Source organism: Melospiza georgiana, chromosome 1 (genome assembly GCF_028018845.1).
Source record: "Melospiza georgiana isolate bMelGeo1 chromosome 1, bMelGeo1.pri, whole genome shotgun sequence".
NCBI lineage: Eukaryota > Metazoa > Chordata > Aves > Passeriformes > Passerellidae > Melospiza > Melospiza georgiana.
In genome coordinates this window covers 50441076-50466706 of record NC_080430.1, presented here as the reverse complement: position 1 = coordinate 50466706, position 25631 = coordinate 50441076, and the positions used below count along the sequence as shown (strand labels likewise).

General features: G+C 38.7%; 1 protein-coding gene across 1 annotated transcript in view; it reads left to right on the top strand.

Annotated features, from left to right (window-relative positions):
* CNTNAP2 (contactin associated protein 2) overlaps window positions 1-25631 on the top strand; it is a 1020353-nt gene that overhangs the window by 894691 nt on the left and 100031 nt on the right. Inside the window, exon 16 of the mRNA XM_058040331.1 lies at window positions 10813-10983. Within this exon, the coding sequence (XP_057896314.1) occupies window positions 10813-10983 (171 nt within the window). The remainder of the gene's footprint in view (window positions 1-10812; window positions 10984-25631) is intronic.

Genomic DNA, 25631 nt, shown 5'->3' with positions numbered 1-25631 from the left:
TATGGTAAAGCTGGTATTTTTTATTGCATGTAAAATGTATAAGTCTTTGTTACATATCTGTAAACTCTGATTGGTTTAATAGTTGTTAAATTCATATAAAGGTATTTTAACATATATACGCATTTAAGATTCTTGGTCTCAGGGCTGTTACCACTAAGCTGCAACAGGAGTTCAACAGAAGATCTCTCTCCATATGAAAACTTATCTAGTCTAAAAAATTTTCATTAGTGTTCTGGTTTAGATTTGCTATTACATTACATATATTTGCTTGCATCACCTGTGTGGAATTTGAAGTGTGAGTAGACAATGCCTGTTAGAAGAGGGAGAGCTGCAGTTCCTACAGTAAATTTACCTTTCCACAGGGAGCCCACCTTTGTCCATATAAGTGTGCTCTCTGATAACAATATTACAAGTGTCACTAATGGCAATGTTAAGACTAAGAAACTTTTATTTTTTAATTTAAATTTTGTAGGCATTCTTTGTGTTCTTGGGTTTAGAATACTGCTGACATAGTCAGATCACAGGAAGATATTTGGACATAGTGATAGTCTTAATGAGTTATTTTAAAGATAAGGAACAGGCAGGGAATGGAATAAATGCTCAAATGCAGTCATGTGAAAAGTTTCTCTGCCATAGATGATGTAGAAATGAACTGTAAAATTACTTTGCAAAGACATTTTTTTCAAAGACAGAAGGGGGAAGCTCTGTATCAACATAGGCATATCAAGCAGCATTTCCAGGGCCACAGCACAGAGTAGAGCAGATTTTCCAGCCAAGGCACCAGTGTCTAGGGTGGAATGGCACCATAAAATGGAGTCCATTGGTTCTTCCCAGTTCCTAGAGTAATGTGGGACTGGGAGGCCATGGAGGTGTTAAGCTCTCAGCTATTTGAATTCAGAACACAAAGTCCATCTCCATAATTCAAATTCTTTGCAAATGCTTGTATAAATAGCTATGCTCCATAAAAACTACAAGCAAAAAATATGGAAAGTTGAACTTGGAAAAATGTTACAGTGACATGAACTGGAGTGGCACCATAAGAATTAAGGTAGTTTTACTCAACTGTGTATCTGAACTACTTATTAATAACTGGGAACTGGGACATGAACAAAGGAGTGATTAAAAGTATATTTCTACAAATAAGCAGTAGAACAGCATGACTGCACTAATGCACCTGCTGAATTAAATGATTACTTCAAGCAAATTATTTTAGCTCTAAATTTCATCAGGTTAGAGGACTACAAATCACCAAAGGACCTAGTCATAACTTGTGACTTAAATATTCTCAGCTTTAGTTCTCTGAAATCCATCTAGTAACAGAAGATCAAGCAAAATAATTTGATGATCTCTGTCATTAACAATGGAATCAATGGCATGAAGAATAGTTAACGTACTACATCAAGAATAAATTGCATCTTACTTTTTAATTCTGGAAAACGTTTTCCAATGTGAAAGTGCAGCTGGTCTACAAGAAAAAATTACATGACCAAAGAGCCAGGACACTGAGTCCAGATCCATAGCCAAACAGGTGGTTTTAAAGCCACAAGTAGGGAAAAAATGTCACTCTAAGCAGAGAAAATGAGAAAATATAGAGGAGAAGAACTGTGTGAAGATTACCCAGCACATTCTTCTTTTAAAATATCATGGCAGAAAGAGCAAATGGGAATGGCAGAAGAAATGGATATTGGATCATGTCATTCACATGGTGTTGGCCAATGCAATGGCTCTGACTCTACAGAGTGCTAGAGCTGCATCTCATTGTTCACACACCTTGCCAAGGATCTGGAGAGCAGAGAGCTACCATTTCCTGCAGTTCACCTCTGCAGCACTGGGAACAGATTTAGTACCACAGGGGAACTGAATTCTTAAGAAAATTCTTTTTTTTTACATTATTGTCTTTGTGCCTTTGCCTTCCATCCTGCACAGATATGTGCTGAGCATATGGTGATTAGGCAGCATTACCAAGTGGGGATGGAAAGCTTCACAATTATTTTGCACAGCTAAACACCCACCAATATCTAGGGCACAACAGAGAATCAGATTCTCACACTAACAAGGTTTGTGGACAGCAGCAGTCTCCTGTATTTAATGTTTACCATTCTGGCACCATGGCAGGGTTCCTACACACTGCCTTGACTGTGGCACAGTGGTGATCAAGCTCGTGTTTACAGGTCAGTTATTGTTAAAAAAAATTCCCCTGAAAGGACACCAGTTTACATGCATCATTAAAGCTCTATCAGCGCATTACAGAGCTCCAGGTTGTAAACCAGGCCAGATCAAGACCTTTCATTCTTTAGATGGATGAAAGTAATGATGCCAGCAGTGACAGGGTATGTATCGTGATTAGGATTTGTGACCAGGAGGCAAGAGTTTTGAAAAATGATCTTCCAAAGATGATTGCAGGAAACACAGCAGGTGCTGGAAACATTTCTGCATCACTGAATCTGTTTTATTGACTCCAACATTTCACTGATAAATGTGATTGCGTTTTTCCCTCACTCAGCAAATATAGTGACTGGCAGAGTAAAGCAAACTTTATCATCTGTGTTTATACCCATTGATCAGTGTCTTGTAACTGTTATGTCACTTGAGAATCTTTATGAAAACAGATAATTTATAATGACAGCTGATAAACTGCTATCCATCTTACTACAATGTTAATATAAGTTATGTCCTTCGTTGTTGACCAGAGAACTCAACTTGATCTCAAATAGGGAAGGAACCCTTTAATTTCTAAAGAACTAATATATACACTTTCTCCTCAGTATCTTGTTATGCATAAGGGAGTTTGGGGCTTTAGACCTTGGGCCCACGTGAAAAGATGATCAGTTCTGTAATGAGGTCAACATTGTCCCAGCAATGGCAGACATGCAGAAGGAGAGGTGGCAAAGGTCTGTAAGTGAAGACCAAACAACAACTGGAGGAGGCAAGGGCATCAGTGGAAGGTCACCACCCAAATGAGTAGACAGTTAACCTTTTCAGGATCTCACTTTCAGAGAAGGTGCATGCGATGAACTTCCAGAAGAGAAGCCTGGGGGAATTACTCTGAGTTTCAGGTGTAGTATAGAAATTGAAGGGGTTATGTATTTATCAACAATCTGGATGCAGTAGTTGAATGCACCATCAGCAAGTTTGCTGATTAAACCAAACTGGGAGGTGCTGTTAACTCTCTTGAGGGACAAGAACCCTTGCAGAGGAATCTGAGAGAATGGATCATTAGGCTTTGATTAATGGGATGAGATTTAATAAGTCTAAATGCCAGATTCTGCCCTATGGAGCTATGTCAGGCACAAACCTGGGAGAGAAGTGTCTGGAGAGCAGCCCTGCAGAGTGGGTTTTGGGAATGCTGGCTCACAGAAGACTAAACAGGAGTCAGAAGAAGGAGGTGCTGAGCTCTTCTCCCTGGTACCCTGTGCCAGGACACATGGGAATGGCTAAAAGCTGCACCCATCAGTAAAGGTTCATGCTTGATATGGGGACATTTTTTTACTGAGAAGGTGACCAAGCCCTGGAACTGGCTTTCTGGAGAGGTGGTTGATGCCCTGTGCCTGTCAGTGTTTAAGAGAGTGTTTAAGGACAACATTCTAAAGCCATGATTTAACTTTTGGTGAGCGCTAAAATAGTCAGGCATTTGGACTAGATGGTCAATGCAAAAAAATGTGAAGGTATAAAAAGGTCTATGTAAAAAAAAAAAAAATTCTGCAACCTATAATTTATCTTTTAAAATCTGAACTGTATTCAACATGACACTAACCACTGCAGTGCTAAGTTTTCTCTTTTGTTAACTCTGAACTCATCTCTATATGTATTGATATTCTCAGCAGGTTTTGTTCTGGACTTCCAGCCATTTGTTACTTTGTTGAAAGATACACAGCTAGTTTTAGCTTGGAAATTGAAATCTAACCTATATTTTTATTTAGCCTGAAAGGGGGTAAGTCAGTTTCCTGTTATACAGTGCTAATACACTCTCCATCTGTTGGCTTGGGGATTATTTTTCCTGTGTGTTGTCAAAAGACGTTTTTGCTATTAAGGCAACATCATGTGTAGCAGCTCCTTCTGGTTTATTTTTCTTGATTCAGGTTTGGATTGAGTAAATCAGGACACTACCATCTTAATTTTAAATTAAGTAGCAATTTACATGCTTCTTTTCAAGCAAAATTCTGCTGTGATGTTGATAAAGTGTTAACCCGCAGCCCAAGAAATACATTATTGCTATCTCTAGTTAGACTTTGGGTATGGTAGGAAGAATTCAAAGCCACAGACTTGCCGGGCTTGGACTATTTTGAGCACTGCCTCAAACTTTGTTTAGATGAAACAACTTTTCTTTTTTTTTTTTCCCTTAATGGCAGGAGTATTATACCTAGTTTGTATTACCTTTGTTTATCTTCTTATGGTACCCCATTTTATATAGATAATAGTAAAAAGTAGTTATTTTTGCAGAATGAGATATTGATGACTAACATAACCACAGAATCATCAAGGTTGGAAGAGGTCTTCAAGACCATCTAGTCCAGCTGTCAGCCCAGCACCACCATCATTGCTTAAATCACCTAAATCATATCCCCAAGTGCCTCATGCAGACACCTTTTTTAAGAGCCGATCTTAATCTCCCCTGGCAAAACTTAGTGCCATTTCCTCTCACTCTTTTACCTAAAATGTGCCAGAAGACACTGACCCCTACTCCACTACAGCTCCCTTCAGGCAGTCTGTCCTGAGCCTCCTTTTCTCCACACTAAACAACCCCACTTCCTGCAGCTGCTCTGAATAAGACATGTTTCCTAGATCCTTTCCCACCTTCATGGCCCTCTTTGGACACACTCCAGCACCTCAATGTCCTTTTTGAAGGGAGTGACACAGAGCTGGACACAGTGCTCGAGGTGCAACCTCACCAGTGATGAGCAAAACAATCTCTTTCCCACACCTACTGGCCACACTACTCTTGACACAAGCCAAGATGCCCTTGGTCACCTAGGCACACTGCTGGCTCATGTATCCATCTGGCTGTCAGCCCCCCATCCCTTCCCAGCTGCACTCCCCCAGCCTGCAGCAGTGTGCGGGGTTGTTGTGGCCCAGGTGCAGGACCCATAAGGATAATGGCAGTGGGCAGAGAAACGCACGACGGGAATATATTGAGCAGTCCTGAAAACTGGGAATGTGGGATTCTGGGCAAAGGGATACAGGCACGGGGCACTGACTGATACAAGGGACCCCAAGGCTCTAAACAACTCACCAACAAGCAAATAAATTCAGGACTGGAGCTGGTCAAAACTGATTCTAGGGATACCAAAGAAATCAAAAAAAAATGCAAAACTTACCATATGTAGTAAATTATATGTGCATTAAATATAGTAAATGTAGTAGAGTGAAATGTAGTAGATGTGGCATGGAGTTGCAGACCAGAGAAAAACAAAGGTTTAAAAGCATGTCGGCACAATGAAAAATGACACCAAGCAGATATTTCAGTCAGGAAGAAGCCACTGGCATTGTAGTCCTCCCAGCAAAGGAGAGAATGCCAACAACTTGCCATCCTTGCTCTCCTCTCCCCCAGCACCCCCCGACTCCAGCTCAGACTGAAGCTGTGATCTCAGCTCGATCCCTAAGATTAGCACTGATGACAGAAAAGTACCTGAGGTCATGGTTACATCTGTCACAATAAAGTAGAACTCAGTGCAAGAAACACTGCCAATTTTCTTTGACTTTTCAAATAGGAAGTCCAACAGCAAATTTGGTTTTCATTACAGCCAGTTCCACTCTGAAACGGATCTGAAGACTTGAGTCTAAGGTGCAATTGTTGCTGTACTGATACCCAAACTGCTCTGTGTGCATGCATAAATTCCTATCTCAGAATGGAAAAAGAAGAAAGGAAAAAAACCCCACCAACTTGATTTGTTGAGCATAATTGTATGGATAATCTCAATCCATTACTTTGTGCCACAGAACAGTTTTCCATTCACACATCCATCTCCTCTGAAATAGAAGACTATTCTTACATTTTATTCACATAATGGTTTTGATAGAAAATCTGTTTTGCTGCAGATGAGGGCCCTGGAGGTTTTTGGTCTATTGTAATACATAAGAGCTGCCTGACACTGCAGCATTCGTTCTCTAGTGCGATTGCCTGGCAGGGCTAAAAGCACTGATGTCTTTTACAGTTCTGGTATTGCCATTATCCATTTCAATGGAGTTTAAATGTAAAAGTGAAATTGATGGTGTTAAAGCATGAATTTCAATCATGCTAAGAAAGAAGATATTGATGGGAGCCAGCAAGGGAGCTCTGAACAAAAATATTGCAAGGAAGAAGCTGAAAGGCTGATTACTATAAGGCCAGTGACTCTATGTTTTCAAGTTACAGAGCTGCCACACATTTAAAGATGCCTGTTCATGTTGCATAACTCAGGACAAAGTGTGTTTGTCCCTGTCAGTTTTATGGGTCTCCTTCCTTCTCACTGAGGCGGGACTTCATGGGAAAAATCTTCAAGTCTTAGTTCAGCTTTTTATCTGAGATTTAAGATGTCCCTTCTCATTAACTTTTGTAGTAGGGCTGGCTTCTTGTGGCTACAGACTATCGCCGTTCTTGTAAAAATTATCCCTTTGCAATTATAGCGCAGCCACCTGTCCGAGACTGAGTCTGTTTGGAGCAGTAGAAGTGACACTTTTGTATCATACAAATTACAAAGAACACCATAACTCAGGGCTAGGAAAACTAATGAGAAAGCAGTAAGAGTGTTTTGCAGGAGCTTAACGAGTTGGGTTTTAATTTTCACAGCAGAGGCAGAGCTGTGAGCAACCTTGGCACAAATTGAAACAGAATCAAATAGAGTTACTTGGTGCATTGAAGCACCTCTGTCTCAACTATGACTCTGATTCCTGCCTGGATCCAGGCAAACATCCATGGCACTCTGGTCAGCAATTCCCTTTCCTGCCTCTGCGTGTCCTGTGTCCCAAGGCTTGCTGCCATCACCAGGAAACGTGCAATTTTATGAAAAACACAGCCATGCCTTCGGGATCTCCACATTTATCTTGAGTTGCAAACAACTGAAAAGGCTTGTCTGGTGTCTTGATTGATTTGTATTTCTGCTGCCATGACAGCAGCATGCTCTGTACCTGTTTAATTGGTTTAAATCAAATTTAAACACCAAGTGAGTTTAAACCAACAGAACTTCCCAACAGAGCTGTGATCTTCATTACAAAATTATAGTTGAGGTTTCAAAGAATAAAGTAGAATTATAATCTCATATTTCAGATAACGCAATAAAAATAATCTTTAGACTGTGGTGTTTTTATAAATTAAAAACCTATAATTTATAGTTTTCTTCCTAAATAAACTCCCTTTCCCACATTCTGTCTGATATTTCTGCTGCCATACCTCTACTCTGGTTTAAGTTCCAGTCCCAGTTTTCTCCATCTACAGCTTGTCAGCCTAAAGTGGGAGAAAAATGTCTGTAGGATCAATATGTTCAAATCACTTGAGGAAAGAATTGTGACAATGTACCAAAGAAATTTTGAGGCATAGTGACTGATAAAAGTTCCTAGCAAAAAACTGTAATAAATGTGTGTAAAGTGGATTTTTATACAGTATTTCCTTAGGGAGCCCATTTCTTATCAAAAGATATAATTTTATGATAAAAATCATTATTTATGTTTGGCAAAATATTTCTATTGTACTTTTAATAAAAAGACTTCTTCCCCTTCAACTGATTTGAGATGAATGTATACTAGAGTGCAAAAATATTATTTTATCTTCATAGGAATTTCTCATGAATAGTCTTTGAAGGTATCTCTCTCAAGGTGCAGATTCTCCAATTCTGTCTGCATTGTTTATACTTATCCTCTCACCAATAACATCTGCAGACAAGGTTTTCTGCAAAGTCAAATCGCAGCATTTTGACTTAAATGTAAAATCCTTAGCGATGGAGCTCTTCAGCAGGCTGAATGTAACTCTAAATAAGAATTGATTCCTTTTGTTTCAATGAGAGGGTGATGCAGGCTCCATCCAAACCCACCTGCCTGTCTGGCCCTGCAGTGGCACTCAGAAGCAGCAGTCCTCTGGCGAGTGTGCTGTGGTAAAGGTGTGAAGTCTCTGCCATAGGGCTGGACCCTGCTGGATAAATCCACAAACAATTTGTCCAACCAGTCACATACAACTGAAAAGTACTGCCCTGTAAAGGCAAACCAGCACCTGGGTTATGCACTCTCATAGTTAAGGATTTAACCCTCAGTGTCCCAGCATTGCAGACTAATCTATGTCAAATTGCATTTAATAGTTTCAAGTTTGCAAGATAATTAGAAATCTGTAAATACAATACTGCAAAATATATAGCTGTTTCATATAGTAGGTCCTACTCTTATTTGCTTTACTGAAATAATTATTATAATAATACACTGTATTGGTCTCTTTTGGTGAAGTGAGGTGGCTGGGACACCTTTCTCACTGAAGAGAGATTTATCTCCAGTAGTCCTTGAATTTTATAGCTCTCACATTCACAGCAATTTTACTTGTCATGTGTTCTTCATATATTAGGCTAAGAAGTTTGGTAATATTCAAGGAATGTAAAGCTAGGGATCTAAAATGCTTATTTAAGTTACAAAGACATTCAAGCATTTCTACAAGGTCATTCAGGGCAGCTAAATTAGCTCCTGAACAAAGATTGTATTAATATATTCCTGGCTTTTTGTCTGAGTCCCACTTATTTCATGTGAGTTTATTCAGTAAAGTAAAATCTCTTTTGAGGGTCTACCAGCAGCTAGCATATCTGTAGGTCCCAGGAAAATAAAATAGAGATGTCCAGGTACATCTGCAAATGGAAGAGCATATACAAACTCCATCTGGACCCTGCATTCACAGATTATTGACAAAGCACTCACGCATCTAGACCATAAGCAACCCTAATATTGAGAGAGCACTTTGAAAAGTGAGAGAGAAAGAGACCTGAGACCACGAATGAAAATAAAATACAAGACCTTTTTTATCTGTGCTGCTTTGGCACTAGGCATGCTTTCAGAGAACAACCTTGCAAATTATGAGCAGGTATTTCTTGCCCATGCAGGTTTATGATATGAAGATTATTGACATTTCTATAGAAATCATTATCAGCATTCAATCTGGAAATTACTCATTTGTATAAGGAGGGTAAATAGTAATACAAGTTGAAAACTAGCTGATCTAGCCTAACTGGTTAATTCACAAACCCATACCTCTTTCATGAATGCCTATTTCTTCCCATTTTCACTGCTCAAATGTGTGTTTACACATATACACATACAAAATCTCAATTACAACTTTCCTCCTGGGATGCATTGAACTAAATGGAAAATGGCTTTTTTTCCAAATACCCTAAATCCTTGAGAGAGGCAGAATTATAATGGAGGGTATGGAATAGTACTATGGAAAGCAATAGTATGCTTTTATTTATCTGAAAACATCTGCTAATTCAGATGTTCAATTTAAAATTGAATAGAGACTAATAATTACTCAAATAATAAAACTTCTGAAATGAATGTGGGTCAGTAGTGCAATATATCATCACAGCTGATCTTCTGAAGCTTCAACCACCCTCATTCATATTCATCCAGTGCTAACCAGACAAATAACAGCATTATCACCTACTTCAGTAATCAGACAATGGAAAACCAATATCTGGGACTTTGGACTGGAATGGAAAGTAGCAGTATTGTGTTTATTGGCTGGAATACTAAGGCTTCAGCTATGATGACATCATGATTTATATTCTAATACATTTCTGAAGCTGGATACATAAGCATTCTGATGGAACTAGAATGAGTTGTTTCAGTCTCTCATTGGCTAACTCTATCACCTATATCATCATCATAGAATCATTATAACATGGCCTGGGTTGAAAGAGACCTTAAAGATTGTCTAGTTCCAACATCCCTGCAGTGGACAGGGATACCTTCCACTAGACCAGTTACTCAGAATCCTGTTTAACACTTCCAGGGATGGGGCACCCACAGCTTCTCTGGATAACCTGTTCCAGTGCCTCACCACCATCACAGTAAAGAATTTCTTTCTAATATCTAATCTAAACCTACTGGCTATCAGTTTGAAGCCATTCCCTCTTGCGCTGTTACTGCATGCCCTTGTAATAAGTCCCTCTCCATCTTTCTTTTGCCTCCCTTCAGGTATTGAAGGGCAGCAATTAGGTCATCCCAAAGCCTTCTCTTATGAATCTTATGATCTTCTGATTAAGAGAATCTTACCTGCTCTTATATCTTATGACTTCTTTTTTGCACTGTAATGCTACCTTGCACTGAATTTGACTGTCCTTCTAGCTAAAGTACAGTAATAGTTCTTGGATGTTATTAATTATTGTATTTCTCCAGTGGGAATGCACTAGGGGACTATTAGGTGCATATGTTAATTGTGTCTGTATTGATTAGCTTCATTTACTGGATTTTTCCTGTGATTTAAATTAATTGATTTCTGATAGACATGGCTACACTTTCAGGAGGGGGTGTAGGTGTGTAGGTGAGGCAGACACCAAATTAGTGTTTTGCCCCTCTGTCTGATCTCCCGTGATAGTCTTACTATAATAAATACAAAATAACATTTGAGTATGAGTAGATATGATAAATTAAGAGCTTGAAAACAAATTTACCGTTAACATGCTCTGTCTTCTGAAACCTGACACACCATGCTCAGAAAAACAAAACAGAGGGAGCAAGAATCAAGGTGCTTGGGGTTCTTTCTTCAGCACAGACAGTATTGTAGCATAGATGAACCTTAAAATCTCCAACTTTTCCAACAGCTTCAAGGGAGCACTGAAACATGTCTTTCCTGTCTGTCCTCTGCAGGGAATTATTGGAACGCAGCTTCTTTCGTTACTTCATCATCTTACCTCCACTTCTCCACCTTCCAAGGGGAAACCAGTGCAGACATCTCTTTCTACTTCAAAACATCAGCCTCAGATGGGGTGTTTCTTGAGAATCTGGGGAACACTGACTTCATCAAACTGGAGCTGAAATGTAAGTATAGGCTTCCTATTACTACTCTTGGCAGTTGAAGTATTACGTTGAATAGTAGCTTTTTAAAAATGTGCACCATTTAGTAAAATGTGCAAGCTGTCTAAATCCTGGAAAAGCTTCCAAATCAAGCTGCTTGACATGTTTTCAAGTTGCCTTTTGTGAAAGGAGTGCTTGAAGTATATTTGAATTGTTTATTGAGGGGAAAATACGAAGACAAAACTGGTAACATCAATTACAAAAATGACACTGACCTGAAAAGGGCTTTCAAAATTGCATGTCAGAATTATTTCTTCAAAATTTATGTCTCCGTCTCTGTGTGCTTTTCTATTTTATTTCATGGTTGCTTTGGAAACCAGGGAAAGAAGGAAAAAAGAGGCACCATCCTAATCAGCATTGCAAGGAGCCAAAGAGCTGAAAACTTGCATATGATATTTAAAAGCCATAAAATATCTCATAAAATAAATCTCTATCAGCATTATCTGTTAATAAAATCACTGATCTGAAAAAGAGGGTATAATGACACCAAGAGGCAAGTCAATTTTATTATTCAAACCATTTTTAATAGCCCAGGGGCAAACTTTCCAAGGCAGGTGCTGAAATCCTCAGCCGTGCCTGAATTCTCCTTAGCGGAGTTGAAGCAGTTGAGTTAGGGGGAAACATGTTTTATGTCTCCTTTGTTCTCCCCTGACCCTGCCATAAACAGGAGCAGGGAGAGGCCCTCTGCGCTGTGTGTGGTTGTTATTGCAGCCTCTAGCAGCACATCACAGCCTCCCTGCACTCCAGCACTGGGGCACTGGGAAAAGCGTGTGTGCTTCCTTTCACTGCCCATGGATGCCAAGGACCCCGATCTAGATGTTGATGCACAAAAGTCAGTGTGTCATTAATGCTGAAAGATAAGCAGTTGGCTTGTGGACCCTAAATAATCTGTATTTTATGCAGATTCAATGTGATTTACACATACAATTTGAAAGCAAAGAGCCATTTTCAATGCTTTACAAAGTTTAAACACACAAATAAGAATGTAGAAATTTAGAAACCACTAAGAGGCTCCTTTAAAATGCATTTAAATTTTTCCCTCCAGGTAAGAATAAAATGCCAAGTTCCATTTGGGTGGCTTTTTTCTCTTTCATTCTACAACTAAATTTCTACAAATTTAGTTCACATTGCTTAATCCAATTTCTCTAATCTGCAACTTCAGTGAATCAAAATTGCTCCTATTGAGTCACAGGGAATAGTCTGATTTGCTTTACCAAGGGGCAAAGCCTTTTAATAATAAAGTGGCAGCTATTTTTAATTTCCCTTTGAATCTAAGTAGTACTTACAGTCAGCTGAGGTGGGCATCTTCAGAACTCCTTGCTCTTCTACTTCATGGAAGGTGTCCTCAGCCACTGCAATCAGACCAACCATGCTGTTGGTCACTTAGCTAAAAAGTGACATTATCAGTGTGTAAAGGTGACTTGACAGCAGCTAATATTCTTTTGAGCTCAGCTCAGGGTTAATAATAATCATGCTGCAGTGGTTGGCTGAATAGATGTACCAGTGGCAGTGTGCTCAGAGTATCATTATACAGGACTTTAATTTTAAACCTTATTAAACCTATGCTTGAGATCCACTGACTTTGCTGAGACCTGGCACATGCATAAATTTGACCCTGCCTCATGTCCCTGAATCGAAACTTCAGATTATAAATTCTTGATGGAAGAATTTGAAATATCATCTGTAAGAAAAGATGAAAAACTATTGTAAGAACTATGTAGACTATATGTGCTAAAAAGCACAAAGCAATTCATTTGATATAGTTGCATTCACTCTACCCTTTTTCTCTGGAAACTATTGCTTGAAATTTTCAGTTCCTCAGGAAAAGGCCTTCCTGTGACTTAAGTGTTCTACAGGTCACAAATGAAAAAGTGGGTTCAGTAATAAAGAGAAACTCACCCTCTCTTCTGAATTACACATTTATTAATGAATGTTTGTTTTATATATTTTTGAGGGTTTTTTTGCTCCAGTCTGCACTTACGGTTTTCTGTAATTCATTTAAATGAAGAGTAAATTTTCAGAATTTCAGAAGTACCTTACATGGCTCTATAGTGAACTCTGCTGCTTCTTAAGTCTGTTTCCTTTTTATAGAAGTCCTGTAAAATTTATATGTGCATTTGTTCCTAAATAGGGACATAAATTTATGTCAGTAAGGTAATTACAGAATTATCCCCAAACTCTGCAGAAGCTTTCCTTTGGCAAGCTGCTTTTTAGCTACCTATCACATTCTCTAATAGAACAGCTATTTTGTATTAAAGGCTTTTTACATAAAAAACCACGACCACATATTTACTGAAAGCTGTTTTGATTCACCCAGTGGATTGCTTTTGTCTGTTCATTGCCTTCTCATACAGGTACAGTTCTCACTGGAGAAGGATGACTTCCTAAAAATCCTGTTCTCAATTTCTTTACCTTTTACCATTCCAAAAGGAAAATGTTAAAATGAGCATCCTGAATGTACAAATTCTATTTTCTTTTTCTGTTATGTGTAAAATAGCTGTGTGTACCTGTAATACATGGTTAATGATGCATAAACTGAGCTCTATAGACCAGAAACAGAAAGGTTCTCCAGTACCCAGGATTTTAATCAGCTTGCTGCACTCGGTGAATGCATTAGGGAAACAAATCATTCGGTCTATTAAAATTCTTAGCTTCAAGTCTTTGGAAAGGAGTTTGCATGTTTTATTCTGAGCACAAAAGTGGTGTTAAAGGAACACTCATTAAATAATTTTACTGCATTCTGTCTTTGAGTCTAATAATTCTAGAGTCTTATATTGTCTTAGGGTCTAATAATTGTGCAGATTTTCTGACTCTCCTGACTCATATGAAAAGGAGGTGACATTTGCAGTATCTTGAAAAGTAACTTCACATGCCTTCAGCAAAACCTCAGATTGCCATCTCTGAGGAGGGGAGAGAGAGGAAGGAAGGGAAGACCATGGTTTTTTGTTTGTTTTTTTTTTATTTCAGAAATAGCTTTTGCAAACAGCTGACAAGGAATGGTGTCATGAAAAAAACAGGGATAAAATGCTACTATGAATGTGGCTGAAGACTTTAGCTATTCCATTTATCAAGCAACTCCTCTGGCAGGCTTGTTGTTGTCACCATGCATGGAACAGTTGACAGAGATGTAGAATTACCTGAAGCCTCAATTTTTACGTACATCAATAAATCTACAGAACCCCATTGTTTCCATAGCTGGCTGGTCATCTGACAACGGCTAGGATTGCTTAGAAAAGTGGTAGTTGAATAAGTTTTCTGTAAGGGAGGGTTTCCATCTCTGGTCAAAATTTCCAGATTATTTTAAAATTAAAACTGGTTTTTAGAGTGAAAAAGAGAGGATACATTCTCTTTTAGAATGAGTTTTCTTTTTTTTCTTTTTTTTTCTATATATTTTGTACATTTATGAAATATAGACTGAAGATTTTAGAGTTATGATTATGAAAATGTGGCTACTTCATACCTGAGATGCTTGTCAAATAAATCAGATTTGAATTTTCTATTTGAGTGATATCTCAAGTTTTAGAAAAGATTTGCTCCTGAAAGCAAATTTTGAAGGGCATGTATTTCTGGTAATTTGTGAAGAAGCACCTACCATCACTGTTTCCAGAAAACTCTCTCAATGACACTGTCATATAATTCTAATGAAAGAGATATTCTGCTCACTTCTGTAGCTCCTCTCATCCCAGCACCTCCAAGAAATCCACAGACACTAATAAATTTTGTCTCACTGTTACTATTCTGAAGTAAACAGCAAGTCACTTTTGCAATTGAAAAAAAAATGAGGCTTAGAGGTAAAGGTCAGCTTGTGTTTGGTCCTGGCATTAACATGGAAGAGAGGAAACATCTTTCTTATTAATTTTTGTAAAAAGCTGGGAACATTTATACCCACTGCATTCAGGGATGTCACTTGGCTGATAGCCCCTAAAAGTGCCCTGAAAGTCTCCCCAAGCAGCGATCACTGACCTTGGCAGCCGTGAAAGGGATCGTGAGGAGAGGTTTGCTAACGAGAGCAGTGGCATGGCTGCAGGATGGGTGTACCTGCTCTGTGGGCAGGGGATGCTCAGGGCACTCTGATACCTGACATCTGCACATGGAGGGTCCTGTGCTGCTCCTGGGGCTCAGCTGTTTCTACACTACTTAGCTGAGACATGAGTAACTCCTCCAAAATCAGACAAGTGACAGTGACAGACTGGGGACAATGATTCCCATGGCCGTTTGGTTCTGCCCAAAAAGTGTTCATTCCTCCAGGCTGAATGCTCTAGCACATGACTGATTAATATATTTTCTTGCAAATTTTAATAATTCCATCACGTCTTTCTCCAGAGGCATCCTAAAACACAATTCTACCACATCAATGAGTTTTCCGCATGATGCTCAAAGTCCCATATGTTAAAATAAATGCAGCTTATGTTTTCCACTGCTTGGTTTTTCACCTCAGTAAGGAAGCTGGTGTGACCTTCATTGTTTCTTTTAATTGAGTTGTTATTTTGTTTTCCTAGCAGAAGGTGACTTTTCTATAAAACACCCCCCTAGGAAAGCATGTTGCATTAGCCACATGTCACAGAATGCATAGGACACTGAGGAATCTCTTCATCCCAGAGGCCCACAGGAAGTTATTAAATTAAGTGGAAAAATATTACATTTCTTCTGGGAAATTTATGACCCAAACGTTTTTACAACGGTACTTGCAAGCTGTCATTCTATTCCAGGACAATAGGAAAGTTTCAAACAAACAAACAAACAAACAGAAATCCTGGTCTGAAGAATTGCAAGCACTATTCTTTGAAAGACAAGATTCTGTTTCAGATGAGGCAGGTGGTGCAGAAATGCCTGATATTCCAACAAACCAATTTATGACTCATCTGAGAAGAGCAGTTCCACCTCTATTTTGTTCCAAATTAGCAGATGGGGAGAGGTGCCCAGTCTGGCATGTGGGAGCCAGCCAAAGGCAGCAAATAAACAATCCAGCTGGGGAACAGGCTAAAACTGACCAGTGGAAAATCTTAGTCACAGAGCTTGTGGGGAAATGAGGGTCACCTTCTGCAACTGGCTTGGATGTTGGCAGGCTATAGTTACAGGTTGCTTTACTTTGGTGTCCCTCAATGTCAACATGGCATTCATGACCTTCACTATACAGAGCATCCTCTCAGCATTACCCCTCTTCTTTCAAGGGTGATTGGATGCCTTTCTCATTGCCATAAATGCCACTTTAAAGTAATTTCATGTGCAGTGTCTTATAAATCAGTTACAGCTCACACAAAGTTCAAGGTGGGGACTGGTTGACATTCAAAGAGCATAGTTGTCCCTGACTTTGCTTTGCACTAAAACCATGCAGCACATGGCAAACCATTGCTGGCACTGCCACTCAGTAGTTCATCTCAGGTTTTCATCCTTATTTCCAGTCTACTTCCTGTTACATGCTGACAATGCAGGGGCTTTGTTACCTTCCTCATGTGTGCTAATCATTTTTATGCAGAAAGTAAATGTTTGCTGTGCTGCACAAAATTGCCAGATGCTATAGGCATATGACAGAAAGAAACCTTCTGGGTCCCTGAGTTTAGAATCCTCAGTCATAGACAACCAAAATGCATAACCTGTGCCTAGCTCCCTAAATTTATGCAACTCTCTATTGAAAATAGTTTGAATCTTTGCCAGCTGGACAACTGTTTCAGACTCACATCTTTGTTTTTTGGAAGTCATCTTATTCCTGACAGTTTGGTTTTCATCTTTTCTTTACAGCCATGCATTCTCGTTTCAGTATTGTTCTTTGGCTGAACTAATTGTTTTCACTTCCTAGCATTTACTCTCCCCTTGTATGCTTACAGTATAATCATATCTTTTCTCAGCTTTTAATTGCTGTGTTGAGCAAGAAGGACCCACATAATCTCTTCTCATAAGATATTTTGTCTTGTTCCATTCTCTGATTAAGTTAATAAGGTTCTCCCTACTCACTGCACCTTGAATTCTTTCTTAAATGCAGGTAATCCAAACTATGGACATTAATTCTGAAAATGGTTTACCAGTGGCCTCCACAATGACATTAATTCTTGTGCTGTGCATCTGTCCTAGGAATTTTTGGCTGATTACACTGGGACACTGTTTGTTATGTATTATTTTCTGACCTCTCCAACCTTGTGTTTCTGGACAAAAAAAAGAAAAAATAGACATATGCTGACTTCTTGTGCAAAGGTATTTATTATAATACCAAATATGACTTGACCCAAACCAAATTAGAGGTCCTCTAATTTTCTCATGACCTATACTTCACCCATCTCATCAAAAATCTCTGCAATTCTGTCTTCTATCCCTGCTGGTTTTGGAAAAAAAATTCAAATATGCTAAATCTATAACAATTCCCTTCTTCCAAAAATCAGAGGATTTTTTTATTCAAACAGGGATATCTATTGTGTTGACTATGGTAAACCCATTATATGCTTTCATATTGTTTGTTTCTGCCTTACATTAGGCAATGATATCTACTTCACTTGCTGATTTTATGGGCAGTCTTACCTTGATTGACTGCAGGGCAAAATCTTGCCAGTAAGTAATTAAAGACGTAGCAATGCCATTAGTTTACATGTTCTTTGTAATTACCTGTAATTTGAAGTAAAAAACTCTGAAAAACTCTCATCATTTTATACCCTTATGTAGGCTGATATGAACCAAAGCCCATCACGAACATCTCAGCTCCCCCATCTCCAGAATACATCAGTTGTGAGAGCATCCAGACAGTTCCTCCTGCAATTTCCACCTGGTGTTCTCCTCTTGGGACAAACCTCTTGCCCAACAGAGAGAGCAGAAAGGAGGGCTGGGGGAGGACACACACAAAGACCTGACTCTTTTCTGTCACTGTCACTCCTGCCTTTAATCCCAGTCACCAACATCATGCCATAACTTGAAATGCTGTGAGTGAGAAAATCTGAAAGGGTCCAACCAGCCTTCATTGTTTCCTCAGACTTTGTGCCCTGAATCCAGTGGGTCTTCTGGGCCTAAATTATTTAGATATTTTTGAGAATCATTCTTCTAAGTGGATAAAGAGCATCTTGGTATTCTGAAAATTACTTTTTTTCTTTAAGTTGAACTTTTTAGATAAAGTGCTAGCAATTGTTCTGCTAGCCTATTGAAAACCTAAATTAGTCTTTATTGGTTTTACCAAGGCAATTCAGTTCTAAAGTAGGAAAAGATTTTCTGTGACTAGAAGATTAGCTATAATAAAAGTGGAAGTGTTTTTAATAATAATAAAGTGGTATCCATGGTGCCTAAAATATTTATGTAAATTATTAATTCAAGTTATGTCAACAGACTGATTCAAGTAAATACAATTATTTTCTCCCTAGGTGTTTATAGGTAGATGCTAAATGTTCATAGAGAGTTCTGGCCACAGATTTTCTGAACACTTCTCAGCATTTCATTATGGTTTAAATGGTAGTTTTAAAAAAAATCAGTTTAAATCATGATGGAAGTTAATTCATTGTTAAATCATGTTCCATTTGGGTTCTGCCTTTCTATCTTGCCTTGCTACAGTTGTTCTAAGGAAAATGAATATTTCTGCTCCCAACTTTTGGTTTAGAAGCTTTGAACACATATAGTTTCTTACATTTTAAAAGGAAATAAAAACTTAATGTAAAATTTTGTTAAAAAGTTAATAAAATGGTAATCTATTTTTTAAGAGCATGAAGGCAGTTACTATCACAAGGCTGCCATAACACTATCTTGCATAATTTAGATGTTTTACACCCTCTTGATCTAAATGTCTTGACTTTGTTTTTAAAAAAGAGCTTTTTGTCTCGAATCATGCACTGCAGACAGCTCTCTACTCGTATGAAATCTTAGAAACAAATGTTTTATAAATACATAAATCCTCTCACTCACCATTTTATGTTTTCCACTTCTACAGCAGGAAACAGGAACAGGTCTCCTATTGGCTTTACATTTCCTGAGCCTCATGCATATCCAGCAAAATAGTTCGCAAAAGGTGGCTAAACCAGGCAGCTCCCTCACTCACGAACTGCATCAAGTTTTCTACCTCTAATTACCATGAAATCTAAGATATTTTTACCCCCAACAGATCAGTTCTCTTTCCCTCTCTTGTACCACTCCATGATACTTCTGGTTTGTATTTCTAGTAGATACTTCTTCCTTCTACAGGATAAAAAGCAAGCAACATCAAAGATATCTTCTTCCATCTTGGGAAATCTATCCTGGATTTTGGCAACTATAAATTATTACAAGTATATTTTCCAGAGTAGAAAATCTTTGACTCAAACTTTTGATAAAAGTTTGAGTTATCTGGGACACAGTTAGCTGGGTCCACCCCCTCACACACACCCTTTTCATATACAGAGTTACTACACTAAAAAACAAAATTGAGTCATATTTTTGGATGGCTTTTTTTATTGTGGTAGTAAAGTGCATAGTGCAACGGAGTCCTTACCCTGATGGTGACCCTGGACAGCCACAGAGAAATAAATAGCCATGAAAAATTGCTTATAAAAGAGGCACTACAAATGACAAAACTTACACAGCCAGGCAGAAAAATCAATAAATTCGTATCATCATGAGACCCTGCTGTGATGCAAAAGTTTTTCAGTAGCTCCCACCCAGGCACCTAAACACCTTTACAAGTCTTTACAAGTCTTAGCCACAGTCCACAGCAGAACTTACAGCAAATAAACAAATTACAGAATAAGGAAAGCACCACAGAAGAAGAAGAAAAGGACACAGAGAATGTGTTTTCATAAAAGCAGATCACAGAAAAGTGACAGTGGATATTTAGTTCTCAGACCTGCACCAGGCTCTTACCACTTTAAGTATGATGCACAATTTACAGCTTTGACTGATTTTTATTGCATTCAAATGTGACATATTTGAGAGGGGCATTGATTTCCTTGTGTCTGTTTGTAAGCACTTAAACACATTGCTCAGCAGCTTCAGAGCTGTGCCAAGTTCATAACAATTTTTCATAGTAAAATAAGCCACACTCTCCTCTCCAAAAACCTCTCTGATGCTTTACCATGCCCAGACAAAATCTGATCTCATGAACATTACCACCTGCTTTTATTTTGCCTTTCATCCAAAAAAAATAGCTATCAGTTACACAAAACCCTTTACATGCTGCATGGGAGAGCTCTGTTCTGATGTCTCTGCCTCCCCCTTGTTGTGCTGCCTTCTGTTGTACGGGAGCAACTCAGTTTCATGGTAAAGTGCTGCAGTTAAAAGGATATAATGAAGTATATTATAAGCCACTACAGACAGGAGAACACACATCTCCTCCCCTTTTCCACTCAGTGCGCTGACTACAGTTCCCTTTGTGTGAATCATCTGCCACAAAAGAGACCAGGAGATATTGCTGCTGTATTTTTTTTAAGCATTAGTAACTCTCATGAGATGAATCAACAGACCTTCAATGAGTCACCGTTGCTGTTCCTTCCTTCTTTCCAGGCAGCTAAGTAGTTATTGGAAGAGAACTGGCTGGATGGGAGGTAACATCTATCTGAAACTGTATTTATTGCCTTGGAATTAAAGCAAGTGGGTTTTTTTCAAGTCCTACTCTAACCATCTAATGTTTGGCTTTAAACAAATCATTTCACATGTCTTTTCTTTGGATCCTTGTTTATGCAGAACTGATAATCCTTTTTTTTTTCTTCTTACTGCCCATAGCTGAAAATTGCTGTATCAACTAAAATACAGCCATAAAAGTATGGAAGTTGTTTCCAAGCGCTCTACAAGACAGCTGCAGTGCAATTAGCATAACTGAAGTAATTAATAAATAATGATAATAAATAATTTTCTTCTTAGGGCATATTTGGCCTTTGCATGATCTTTTATGAGAAAACTTGGTACTTCCATTAACTCAATTATTTTTGTCCCCCAAAGCAATCTAATGTACTGTGTTAGAGGTAGTTTTTATTTTATTTAGGAAGTAGGTATTTATTTTTGAGTGGTTCATTGGCAGTCAAGATTATTTCAAAGTGAGATAAAATAACTTAGTTATTATCAAAATCAAATCCCTCCTTATCTTTGTCCTTACACAGATGTTTACTCATGATGAAAAAGGTGTTGTACTGAGTTCTGATGTCCCTTCATTTTGAGCTTAAGTATAGCTATGCCTTTCCAAAATATTGCAAGTTGTGTAAGTGCTTGTCTGCCAGTAGAAAGGGAACTGCTGTCTCTCTGCAAGGCAAGAGAAGCCAGGAATTTTTTTTTTTTTTTTTTTTTTTTTTTTTACTACCTTGCACCTGGAGAGGTTTTGGCCATATTCAGGTAGCCTGTGTGCAGTGCAGTACAGTACTTCTGAGTCAACTGGTATATATTGTATATTTAAGATTAAAATCACAGGTGAAGATAATGAGGCTCAGCATGGATAAACAGGCAAAGGTTATTACAGTAGAGAGAGGCTATTCCAACCTAGGAAATGAAAGAAAAAAAACCCAGCTAGTTATTCAATCAGACAGACAAATATATCACAATATGTTTGATCAGTCATAAAATTAAATTATGGAAGAATTATTTTAACATATTTGATTCCCATTAATTCAAAGATGCTTTGTTCCTGCAAACTGAAAGTAGAATTTAGACTTATTACCTGTCCAGTTATTGAAATTACTGGTCCATCTATAAATGTTACTAGACAGAAGATATTAAAGTATTGTGAAGGAAGGACAATAATGCATTAAAGTTCACTCCTTTTAAATATATAGCAAAGCAATTTGTTTGTGCACAGTCTTGCCTTACAATCTAACACCATAGTCATATGCATAAGAAAACAGCAGCTCTTGCTGAATCAGGTCAGCATCTCTCAGTAGATCTGATTCCCTGTCCATTCTCAAGGAAATGTCACTACAAGTTTACAGCTGCCAGATGTAGATACTGCACACAGCAGACACTGAATCAAGTGCCTTCAGGCTGCAGACCAAATGGTGGAGAAAATGAGGATCAAAAATATGAGGATAGACACTTTAGGGGGTGTTTTTTCCTGCATTCAACAAAACATTTTCCTTTATTTTTTATTCAGATATGAATAAAAAATATGGTTTTTCTGGTGTGCAGGATACTTGGAAAATTTCAAGATAAAAACAAACTGAAAAGGTCATAAGAAGCTTCAGACATTCTGAAGAGTGATGTATTCCTAATGAATTTGCACAGGAATTGAATAAATTTTGTTCACCATAAATGTTCACCAAATCTTTAGTCTTTGAGAAAAAAATCCACCCTTGAATTACTATATGTATTTTTCTAAATATTATGCTGTAATTTCTTCTAAAACTTTGATGATTAAAGCCATTCAGCTATACATGTTTTCATACCTTTACCTAATAATAAGTTAATTTCCCTCCTCCTTTCTATACATGTTTATAGACTTCCTGTGACTGAAGGTAAAATGTGTTTTAAAATATTTCCTCCAGCAAGAATTTCACTGAGAGAAATCAGTAATACTTTTACAGAATGTCAAAAATCACTAATATTTAAAACTAACTTTACAGATACATCATCAAAATGCTAATGCCAATAGCTGTACTTCTTACTGTACATCCTTTTTTGCAGGGAAGTAGTATTTTACCCATACATATGGTAATCTCTCTTCCCACACATCTCAAGTCCCTGACATCAGGGCAGGGACTGGGAGGAAAAGGTTTCTCTCATTGCAACTCAACTCAGCTTCAAGATTCCCTGAGGAACATGAACAAACGTAGGGCCCTGGGATTGACAAGATGCATCCCATGGTCCTGAGAGAATTTGCTACTGTAGTTGCCAAGCTATGCTCTGTGATATTTGAAATGTCATGACAGTCAGGCAAAGTCTCCAGTGACTGGGAAAAGGTAAAGAGAACCCTGGGAACTCCTGGTCAGCCTTAACTCTCTGCCTGGTAAAATCATAGAACAGATCCTCCTGGAAGCTGTGTCAAGGCATATGCCTGACAGGAAGGTGATTAGAGACAGCCAGCATGGCAGTCGCCAAGAGAAAATTGTGCCCGACTAACATTAGCCAGTTCTCTCAGGACTCTGGGAAAGCATCTCATTCCATAGACTTATGCACATTTGGGTTCCTCAGATGGTCATGAACCTGATCTCTACTTACAGTGAGAATTCTTTGCTCCCCCAGTCCCCATCCTGCTGTCAGTCCACTGGGGAGGCATGGGAAGAAAGGTTGTCATTGAAGACTTGAAGACAAAAGAGTTCAGTATCTCAGCCTTCTCCTCATCCATTGTTACCAGTGTTCCACCACTGTTTATTGGGGGAGGATGCACCTTCTTTGACCTTCCTTTTCTGGTTAATAGACCTGTGGAAGCCCTTCCTGTAATTCCTTGCATCCCTTGCCAGGTTCAGCTTCCTTTGGCCTTCCTCGGCCATCTTTCATCTCTGTACTCTTCCCAGGTTTCCTGTCCTTGTTTCCACTGCCCGTGCATTTGCTTTTTCCCTTTAATTTGACCAGCACTTCCCTACTCAGCCATGCCCATCTCTTGTTTTCCTTGTCTGATTTCTTACTCCTGAGGATTGCCAGCTCTTGTGCTCTATGGAAGACTTCCTTAAAAATCTGCCTGCTCTGCTCTGCTCCCCTGTCCCTGAGGGCAGTCTCCCTGGGAACCCTATTAAATATCTCCCTGTGGAGCTGGAAGTTTGCTTTCCTAAAGTTTGCCTGACTTTACTCCTTACCTGATCCGTATATCTCAGGACTGCAAAATCCACCTGTGCATGATCCTGATGCCTTGAGAGGCTGCCTAGAACAGAGGCTGGACAGTGTTAAAGGAATAAAGTAGGCATTAATTAAAAGGCCTTTGAAGGATACACCCTGGGCAGTACAGGAGCCTGGCCATGGCTCCACCCAAGATGGACGCCGGTCACAAGTTTTCACACTTTTATAAGTTTTGGTCCATTTACATGTTGGGGCTAATTGTTCAATTACAGCTTCACGGTAAGAACTCGCATCCTCGCAGACTACTCTCCTCAATTCAACTTTGTTTATACTTTTTGGGCCCAAAGCTGCAGTGCTGTCCTTGGTTCTCAGGCTGGAAAAAGATTGTTTTGTCTAACTAAACTGTGAAGAGAACTCACTAACATGCTATATAAAGTTCAGAGCTATATACTCATGCAGTACAGAATCTGGAAAATATGAAATCTACATCTTAAGGAATCAATCCCTTCAGCTCAGGCTGTCTCCAGTCTTGATGTCCCCAATTCACTCATTAGGTTGGTGACCCTCAGACACAGATGGATTGTTCATTCTCCACAGAAAATCAACTTGTTCCAAAGGCTCAGAGAGAAAATGAGCCTCACTTATACCTTGTGGATAGATTTACACATGAGAAGTGGATCTTATATAACATTAAATCAAAGCAATAGCTTTACTCACTCTTTTTCCCTTCTCGGCCCTTATGGAAATGACTGCATAAGATTCAAAAGAATGTAAATTTCCATGACTTTTCTTTATTTTACCTGTAACCCACAGGCAAATATAGAGTGTGTCTAGTCTGTACAATGAGCCCCTATGTTATAGAGATGCCTGAGCTCTTTCTGAGAAAGATATAGAATGTCCACACAAATCAGCACTCAGCTATGCTGGGATTGATCCTCGGTGCAGTGTAGTCTCTCGTTAGAACTAATTACTGTTGGCACAGCATCATGCTGATGCAGCTGTGCAGCTTCCAGAGCTGGTTCATTTGGCACTTAGCTCAGGGATCACTGAAGTCTTGGGCACGGATGCACACTGTCATTTGGTCAAATGAATGAAGGTTCTGCTCATTAGTTCAAATGGACTTTTCATTTGGGAATTAGATAAATGATGAAGCCATCCAGATGCTTAGTCCCATTATTGTAAATACAGTTATGAGTTTTGACAACTACCTGATTATTAACAGACAGCCAAGCTACGCAGTAATTCCTGTATTGCAGTCAAGCAACTTGGATCAACCATTTTTCTCTGTTATGTTGCTTTGGTAGCTTTAATATTAAGTCGTGTCCTTTGAGAAGTGGCCTCCTTAAAGCAGGTCCTGTGCTCCAATATGGCACTTCAGGGTAGCATCTGTAGCCCTTTCCACCTATTTCTGGCAGCCAGGAACAACCTACCAATGTTGTTTCCATGCCAGCATTGGCATGGCCTCTCTCAGCCCTGCACAAATGAGGGCACTGGGGAAGGAAATTTAGAGATGACATTGTGAAACTATCTTTAAACACAAAGATCTGATTATAAGTGGGAAGGGTGGACAGGATAGTTACTTTCAAATCCTAGATTGCCTACTTTTCTATTCAGAGTCTTCTATCTGTTAAAGGCAGTGGGAAGGATTCCAATAAGTACATATATCAGACATGATTTGACCATTTGATAATCTTGACCATTTGATAGATTTCATATAAAGATGTATAGACCACTAGCTCTAGAAACATCTATCATCTCTCTCTTTTTATTAAGTTTTCTTTCATTTTCAATCATTTCACTGAATTCTGTCTACAGGTTCAGACAGTGAGCCCTTTGTTGGAGGTGTATTTACAAACAAACTGTCCAAGAAGTTTGGCAGATGTTGCCCTTACAAAGCTACAATATTTTCAAGCTGTTGTTTCCTCAGAACAAATATCTCTCTGGCAGATTCAGTTTACAGTTTATAGCTTATTGTTGTA